Raw genomic sequence first — 9,660 nt, 5'->3', positions numbered from 1 at the left:
ACTGCCCTGCCAGGCTGGAAGTTCACAGTGTAACTGTACCTTTATTGTCTGAGCAAATCATCACCTGCACACACCTTCTTGAGCTCCTCCCTGACCTCCATGCTCACTCACACGCAATGAGCAATTGAGCTGTCAGTCAAGTGGGAAGGGAAACTGGTGTTGAAACTGAACTTGCTCAGAGTGAGGAGCTTTTGGGGCCCAAAGGCAGAGGCCCGTCGGTTGTGGCCCCCCTCCCCCCCTCCCCGACAGGTTGTTCTGTGGCTGAAGTCGCCGCACTGCACCTTTTAGGCAGATTACGTCAAAGGTTCTCCGAAACACAAACAAATGTGGGGCTTCAGGGCTATTTTTAGGAGTCTGACACAGAAACTGTTTAATGATGATAGATTCTACTCAGGAAACAGCACTGATGTCTATTAATATTAATGTTTGTATTCTAACAAAGATTAATTTGAAATATTGATATCTCATGCAAATATATGTTGTAGTGGTCTCCCTGTGCAAGGGTCAGTGGTCTAATGTTTTATCTCCCTCTAAACAGTTGCCAAATAAATAAAAAATGTGGAAAAAAATACTTTATTGGATAGATTTTTGCAATTAAAAAAAGACTAAATATCAGATTTGAAGCCCAAAAACCTGTGAAAATGGAGGAAATTGTATCTATGTCATATTCCGTGTTTATTTTGTAATGTCTGGGTGCATGAAAAAAGCTGTTTGCCTTTTACCAAATAAAGCACAATTTCCCCTTTGTTGTGTGTGACATTTAATGTCCTGGGATATGGATTAATTTGCTGTAGATTTCACCATTTAAGCACATGTGGTCTTTTAACAAAAGAGTTAAACCAAAGACTTAGTAACAGACGTCAGTCAAGGGATGTTCAGGATCACACACACACACATTTGACAGAGGTACAATATATGCAAGTGTATCTTATAAAAAATAAACTATTCTGGCTGGTAAATTTCCTACTACTACATCTACTACTACGAATAACAACAACAACAATAATAATAATTTATTATCAATACTAATAACAATAAATAAACAAATAAAGATATTGTATTTTAAATTTTGTGTTATCAACAAACTATACAATCAGCCATAGAAAATATTAGTTTCAACAATTACTGTTTTGCAAAAATGTTTTCAGAAGGGATGAGAGTAAAATGCAGCATGCTCTTTATGTGAATAAAAGGCAGGGGGACCTGCTGGGGTCTGGTCTAATAACTGGGTGCCGCCAGTGAAGGAGGCTGGGACCAGTTGTTCATTCACCAGCTTGTCTCCACCCTCACTGATCCAGTCACTGCTGGAATAAAGCAAGATCAGATACTTTGTTAGAGGTTCATCAAGGGGAGGACGACTGGAGGGCCCTGACTCAGTAAGTGTCTGAATTTTACTCAAATATATTTCTTAATTCTTTCTAAATTCTTAGAAATTCAAAGTTAAACTGTAAATTAAATAATACTGTTATATTTGGATCGCAATTTAAATGCATTATAAATAATCTGCTGATGACAATAATTGTGAACCAAGGACAATTACGTGACGTTATGTTTTTATGTGCAATAATGAAGCTATAGGACACAGGATAGTTTAGAATAAACTAAGCATAAGCCTGATCAAACCTATAATTTTATAAAAAATTAAAAATATATACATATATACATATATACATATATATATATATATGTATATAGCTAGTCTGGTTTCTAAATAACATTAACATATATATATATATATATATATAATATTTATTATACTCTGTAGACTAGTCACACCATGGCAATCTAATTGCAACCAAGTAAAGCAGGCTACTTGATATTTACATATACAGTATGTGTACTCAGAGTACTTCAGTATTTCTAATGATTGTCCTATTCTTAGATTCAAAGTTTTTCATTTTTTTCATTTTCGTTTACTCCAAAACAAAACATTTATCATTATCAAATCAAATGTGGCGGTAGTTTCTATTAAAACCTCTATTAAAACCTGGAGGGTCAGAGTGCATCATCATCATCATCATCATCATCGCCGTGTTTATTCGAGCCGCTGTCCGCGGTGCTGAAGCTGGATCCCCGCTCAGTCCAGATCTGAGGGGCCCGGGGACCCAGACATCCTCCACAGACTGAATAAAAGCACCCATACAAACTAAGAGAGTAAGCATGGGTGTGGAAGCAGAAACACGGACTCGGGCTGTGAAGGTCGTCAGCGCAGAGGAGCGCAACATTTACTGAACAGGGGCCGATGATTATCTCTTAGCTTTGTTTCTAGACTCACTCGTGATTTAACATCATTATTTTCTATTAGAGGAGCATGAAAGTGAATAGCAGAGACATAGTTTGTTAATTAGGAGTTAATGAGCGACAACACGGGGTTCGCCTCCTCCTGGTGGTTTGATGGGAAAACGCACCCTCAATTATGATGCAGCCTGTGGCACCAAAGAGAAAACAACACACGCACGTACTTCCATTCTCCACAAATGCATTAACAACACGCTTCTTGTGGAGGGGGGGCGGATTCCTGTGTGTAACTAAACTCGTCCACACTCGGTTTTTATTGTTGTATTAATAGATGTTTTTTTACCACGCGGAGCCCTGGCTGCATGTGATGTATATCTTCTTTTAATATCCATCCACACCTTCCAGTAGCTCGCATCCCCTCATTCCAAAAACTGGAGAAAATATTGAATTGTTCGTTTGCATGAACATCTTAATACAGTTATAAATATGCAGCTTGTTTTATTTGAATTTGTAAATTTACACTTCACATCTGCGTCAAAGCGGACTTTAAATACAAATTAATATTGAAATTTGAGCCGGATAACCTATAATTTCTGTTAAAAAGGTTGAACTCCGCTGACTGGTACATGTCGTGTATTATTACCTCCCCGCAGGCGGCTCCGCATGTTGTCACAAGCACTGTGACTCCGAGCCTTTATTGATGAGGAAGCCATGTAAAAATGGATATGAACAATTTGAAATAACTGAAATAATAATAATTATTTAAATTATAGTGATGATAATAATAGTAACAAGTCTTACAATTTGTATTGTTGTTGTTCATGATTGAGCACATGTACATGTGTGCTTGTGTGCTTTATAGTGCTACTATACTGATAAAGGTATAACCAGCTCCTAAAAAATATAACAATAATAACAAATAATTATTATTATTTATTATTATTATTTATTATTATTATTATAACATAAAATATATTTTAACAAACTAAAAAATGAAAATATTGTATTTGCAATTTTCCATAAGACAATGTATCGTCGGCTATGGAAATATGAGTTTCAATAAGGTTTGTTTTCATTAAAGATGAGGGGAAATTCTTCAATCTGTGAGGATAAAAGGCAGGAGACTTCTAGTCTGGACTAATAACTGGGGCTGCCAGTAATAATAATAATAATAATAATAATAACAACAATAATAATCTAATCATAATCATAATCATTGTTGACAGTTTATACAGAATACAGCAGCGTTTCCTATTATTTTAAAACATGATTTAAGTTGGACAGATCTCTAAAAAACAGTTTATATACAATATATATATAGTTTTTTTTGACTGTGCACAACCGGAGCTTCCATTTACAGTGAGTCCTGTGAGGGAGGGAGACAGCAGGAGAAGGAGGTGGGTGGAGGATGATGAGGGAGGTGGTGATGTTGGGTGTGTGGGGTGACACCCTCCGCAGCAACCCTGCCCACCGTGACTGGGCTCTCTCGGGCACACGCATGGCGCGGACGGGCCGTGATGCTGCGCCTGTGCGCGGATAAATGACTTGACTCGGTGCAGTGGGGCTATAAAGCCTGGACAGGCTTCGGACAGCTCTCACACTCACTCACACACACACACACACACACACACCCACACACTGTGGATGTTCAACAGGCTGCACACACTCTGAATGACTGTTTTCATCTGGTTGGTTTTCTATCTGTTGTTTTGGGGAGATTTTTCAGACTAATAACTAAATATTTTGATGGATAAAATGTAGTCCATTCATTTTTTATTTCTCTTTATTTTATTTTATTTTTGGGGGAAACGAAATCACCAGTAAATATTTGGGGGGGAATCGCTCAAGCCGATGAATCCAGGACATATCTAGGTAATTAATGACCTTATTCACCAGAACTGCTTTAAATGATACTGTACAGCCAGAGCTTTACCTTTAATGACCTGTGCATCTAATGTGAATGTTTTTGTGACACCCCCGCTGCAGGATCCCCACCATGGATGTGACACTGGCGGGGATCGACCCTGCGACTCTCAGAGCTTTGTTACTGTCCTGCGTGACTCTGCTCTTCTCCCTCCACCTGTGGCGGTGGCTCGGGCAGCGCTCGGTCCCGGGACCGCCCGGTCCTCTCGCCTGGCCGCTCATCGGCAACGCGGCGCAACTCGGCAACCTACCGCACCTGTACCTTACGCGCATGGCACAGAAGTACGGCAACGTGTTCCAGATCAGACTGGGCAGCCGCACCGTGGTGGTGCTGAACGGGGACTCCATCAAGCAGGCGCTCGTCAAGCAGGGAACCGACTTCGCAGGGAGACCGGACTTCGCCTCCTTCAAGTACGTCTTCAACGGGGACAGCCTCGCCTTTGGCCCCTTCACGGACTGGTGGAAGGTGCACCGCAGAGTGGCGCAGTCCACCGTGCGCATGTTTTCCACCGGGAACACGAACACTAAACAGACTTTCGAGCATCACGTCCTGTGCGAGTTCAGGGAGCTGCTGCAGCTGTTCGTGGTCAAGACCAAGCAGCACCGCTTCTTCCAGCCCATGACCTATCTGGTGGTGTCCACGGCGAACATCATGAGCGCGGTGTGCTTCGGGAAGAGGTACTCCTACGAGGACGAGGAGTTTCGGCAGGTGGTGGGCAGGAACGACCAGTTCACCCGGACTGTGGGCGCAGGGAGCATCGTGGACGTGATGCCCTGGCTCCAGTACTTCCCCAACCCCATCAAAACTATGTTTGACAACTTCAAGAAGCTGAATCTGGAGTTTGGCGTGTTTATCCGTGATAAAGTCAGTGAGCACAGGAAAACAATCCAGTCGAGCATCATCAGGGACATGACGGATGCTTTTATTGTGGCGCTGGACAAACTGGGAGATAAGACTGAACTCACAGGAGGGAAGGACTACGTGAGTCCCACTGTGGGAGATATATTTGGAGCAAGTCAAGACACTCTGTCCACAGCTCTGCAGTGGATCATCCTCATACTCGTCAAGTAAGTAACTTTTCTTGTATTTCACACAGAACACTTGAATACCCTGACCACATACTATCCAACATGAAGATACCAGCAGACAGTGAACCAGGCAGCTGAGGCTCCACACTTGAGGAAGCTGGGTAGTGTTATGTAACAGTATATGTGGTGGAGCTGAGGCACAGGCAGGTACTGGCAGCAGAACATAAAGAACTGTAACTGCACACCAGTGAGAGGGAATGAAGTGCCAAGTCAGCGTTTTCACTATACAAGTATCAAAGACCTTTGCCAGATTTAACATGAGTTCATTTTCTAATCTTGCTTAATTGTTTAATCCCATCAGTGCCCTTGGATTAAACAATAAAACCGGCTGCTGTAATTCAACACCAGCCTGAGCTTCCTGTTTTAAATGAAGATACAGTAATTCTAGAAGTTTTCCACAACAAAGTGAAGAGTTGGGCGAGGAAGGGAAAATAAATTTGGTCCTCAGATAAAATGCCATGATGCTTTGTCCTCTGTTACCACAGTCTTACGTCGCTGATTGAGATTAAGAAGACATGCATGTAACGTCCATCCTCTACAGTCGCTAAAACATGCTCACTGTCTACACAGGTATCCTGAGATGCAGCTACGTATCCAGCAGGAGGTGGATAAGGTGGTGGACCGCACCCGACTCCCCTCCATCGAGGACCAGCTGCAGCTGCCCTACATCATGGCCTTCGTTTACGAGGTGATGCGCTTCACCAGCTTCGTCCCCCTCACCATCCCACACTCCACCATCACGGACACCTCCATCATGGGCTACAACATACCAAAGAACACGGTCATCTTCATCAACCAGTGGTCCATCAACCACGACCCAGCCTTGTGGTCCCACCCGGAGACCTTCAACCCCCAGCGCTTCCTGGACCAGAATGGTGCTCTGAACAAGGACCTGACCAGCAGCGTGCTCATCTTCTCGCTGGGCAAGCGGCGCTGCATCGGCGAGGAGCTGTCCAAGCTGCAGCTGTTCCTTTTCACCGCCCTCATCGCCCACCAGTGCCACATCACCGCGGACCCGGCCAGGCCGCTCAAACTAGACTACAACTATGGTCTGACTCTGAAACCTCACGCCTTCTCCATAGCAGTATCTCTGCGTGGAGATATGTCGCTGTTAGACGAGGCTACGGGGAGCGTAAGTGCTGAGGAGGTCAAAGGCGAGCCCTCATCAGACTCACAAAACAAAAACTGAATAAAATAAAAAACATACGCATTAAAAATGAAGGCTGAAACAAAAAAGACTTGTGTAGACTGTGTAGCTCATGTTTGTGGGCTGAACTGTATTTATAACCTAAAATCTGAGGATAAATTATTTTCCTCTAATGTTGTTTTGGATGTAACATTGAGCTGAGAGTGATTTAACAGTTGTGATCACCGATTACTGATTTCTAAGTATTGCAGTGCCAGACGGAAACAGATGTGTTTCACAGGAGACATGGCGTGTAGTGTAGACACGCAACGTCTCATACAAGCAGCAGTTCACCTGGAGTGAATCTCCTCCTACATCAAACGCAATCTGACAAAGCACTTAGGAAGCATAGCATTTTCTTTTGATTCATCAAGGCGGAGGACTCCAGTCAGCTGCACATCACCAGCAAACAGCCTCAGCCTCGACGCAGGCAAACAGGCCTTACAAGTCCCAACAGCTGCAGGAACGCAAACCTTGCGATTTTGGTGTGAATGCCATCGCTGAGGAATTTATTGGGGACTTCATGGTGTTGTCATGCTCTCTCTTAGCATTTTTTTTTTGCCGTCAGATAAAAATAAGACCTCGAGTCTGCAAACTTTAAGCTTTTCATGAATCCCTTTAATTTAGCCACCAGTTTTATTCACTTTTTATTCCAGATCCTTTCAATGCCATTCACAACTTCTCAAAACAAACAAAAAAAATTTGATACTTGAAGGTTAAACAATCAATACTGGAGTTTTAAGATTTCTATGTCAGGTTAGATGCCAGACCAGTAAGTGAATCTACATGAACAGGTGAATATGCTCATGTCTACTAACAAACTACTTATATTTCTAGATTTATTAAAATATCTATATAATATATCATAGTTACTCAGGAGTAAGGCCTGTGAAATTCATCATACTGTTTTAGCTACAATGCTTTGTACAGTCATATATTCTAATACTTACTGTAGTCGTTGTTTGACAGGAGTGTAAAGGGTACACCAGAGCTGCTGCAAGGACTGCTCTGTTGGTGCATGCACCTATATGGACAGATGAATATTCTATCACTGTTATTTTGGCTCTTTTTTGGTTTAACTATGTATTTTGAGGATGCTGTTCTCTGGAAAACCTTTTTGCCCGTAACCCATCATTTAATTTCCATACTCAAGATGCCAGTAACCAAATTATTTGGTCTTCATGTTGTTATATTTACAGAAACATTCATGCATTTGCTGTCTCAGCGAGACTGACGCACTGACTGTAAAGTCTTGGATTTGAGCGTTTGTTAGCTTACGACCAAAGTGATTTGGAGCTAGAGTATCACCCAGTAGAGTCCACACTTCTGCCAAGGCCCGATTTCAATTCAAATCAAGCTGCAACAAATTTCACACAATCATAGATTCAGTCCAATAAATATACCTGATGTTAAAGAAAGTGAAAGGATTCCTGGATCCATCCCCCTGATCTGGATCCTTCCACCAGGTTTTTGGGAAAGTTGTTTGTATTTCTGTGTAATCTTGCTAAAAAACAAACAAAAACAACTAACCTAAAACAGACAGGGGTGAAAACAACACCTTGGAGGAAGATCTAACAATGAGAGGTCTTCCCACTGGCTCTGGTCGAGGAAATGGGATGAGTGGTGTCGTGCGCTAACTGGACGGGGCCTGAAGTTAAGACCTGAAACACCTGATGACCTCAGGTTGATCACTGACGACGTGTCCAGGCTGCACCTCGATGTGTGTCATGGAGCCACAAGTAGTTATTCTTCAAAATATCACGTGACTTCAATAGATCTGTTGTGAATTATATGGGAATCTAATCCATTTAAACACAACATTTTGATTTTATGGAGTCTAATGAATCTACGACTCTGACATGTTGGCCTCCTTGTTAGACAAAGTGATAAGATGCAAGTGTACTGGTGAACCCAGCATGTTGACATGGGTTACTGTACCCAAGTGTTGGCATTCAAATAAAGTTTAAAAGCTAAAACCCAAGAAATACCTCACATCCAAACTGTACACTATCTTTACCTCAAATTCTTCTTTTTAAAGAACTAAACTTAGATGAGTGAAAGGTTGAAGGTGACCCAACATTTATTACCGCTCAGTCTGGCATTGAGGTTCTTTAAGCTTTGGACTACACACATAACTGCAGCTGTGAATTTTGCTCTTCTGAGTATTTCCTCAAGCCACTTGCCTGAAAGTTTGTTTGAAATATTGTAATAAACAGACACTTTAACTATCCCGGTCTCTCACTGATGTCATTTATTTCTTTGAATGGTTAAAAGGTGAAAAACAGGTCACATAACAACGCATGTGATATCACCAAGCAGAGAAAATCGTCTGCAATAGAATCAGGATTAGCCACCGTACATATATTCCCGTTGGTTTGTTCAAAATCTTTGAAACAGATGTGAGGCCGATCAGCGTTTTTAACAGTCTCGCTGTGAGCTTCTAAATACAAATGCAACTATCTGTTGGCGTCGTGCCTGGTCAGGTGGGAACAAAGGAGAAGTGTTTGGGAGATCCCTTTCCCTGCACAGCGTTTTTAGCTCACCCTGCCAGAACATCCTGTACTTGATCAGCGAGAGCCGGCCAGCCAGACAACTTTCAGAGTGCGTGACAAATTCAGATAGAACTGCAGCAGATGATTACTGATACAGCTCTAACCCGCCCCCCCCCCCCTCCTTTTTTCTTTTTTACTTATAGAGAATTAAAACTGAAGACTAAATAGTGCCAGTGAAGTAATGTGTGGCAGCACTCCAAGCATAACCTTTAGGAATGGGAAGGAAAACAAGTTTGTTTCTGCACCTTTTGGGTGAAACACGGAGTCGGAGGCTGAGCTGACAGATCATCAAACAATAATGAGCTAAAAAGTACAGAGACGCTGACAATGTCATGGTTAATAGGTCGGATTCAGTGGGATGATGACTTGGGTAATAATTCCAGACAATATCAAGCTTCAGGGGGTGTTGCTTTTGTTGCGTTTCCCTCCTTGTGTTACAGGGAGCTGCAGCGGGAAGCAGATATACAGCACGCGCTTTCATTCTGCAAATCACGGAACCCTCACTCACACTAAACCACAAAAATTGGAAGTGCACGCTGATTGAAAATGACAAGAGAAGCGTCACGCGTTGCACAGTTAAGCAGGTGCATTGAATAAGTTTGGCGGACACGCATGGTAAGAAGGGCTGTGGTGAATAAGCCAGCGCTGAGAAAGATAAAATATTGCATGAAG

The 9,660-nt window shown here is 42.3% G+C and overlaps 1 protein-coding gene across 2 annotated transcripts; it reads left to right on the top strand.

The window, feature by feature from the left end:
- The first annotated feature begins 1,241 nt into the window (after positions 1 to 1,241).
- On the top strand, positions 1,242 to 8,666 carry LOC118119456 (cytochrome P450 1B1). Of its 2 annotated transcripts, none has more exons than XM_035173472.2 (3): positions 1,242 to 1,376; positions 4,225 to 5,229; positions 5,821 to 8,666. In XM_035173472.2, exons 2-3 carry the CDS (start codon positions 4,235 to 4,237, stop codon positions 6,437 to 6,439), a joined length of 1,614 nt encoding a protein of 537 aa, XP_035029363.2. In that variant the 5' UTR covers positions 1,242 to 1,376; positions 4,225 to 4,234; the 3' UTR covers positions 6,440 to 8,666. The 2 variants fall into 2 exon arrangements, with proteins under 2 accessions (XP_035029363.2, XP_035029361.2); XM_035173470.2 differs by lacking the exon at positions 1,242 to 1,376 and adding an exon at positions 3,690 to 4,110.
- The last annotated feature ends 994 nt before the right edge of the window (positions 8,667 to 9,660 follow it).

The sequence above is a fragment of the Hippoglossus stenolepis genome, chromosome 12, assembly GCF_022539355.2.
Source record: "Hippoglossus stenolepis isolate QCI-W04-F060 chromosome 12, HSTE1.2, whole genome shotgun sequence".
Taxonomy (NCBI): Eukaryota; Metazoa; Chordata; class Actinopteri; order Pleuronectiformes; family Pleuronectidae; genus Hippoglossus; species Hippoglossus stenolepis.
This window is presented reverse-complemented; position numbering and strand designations above follow the sequence as displayed.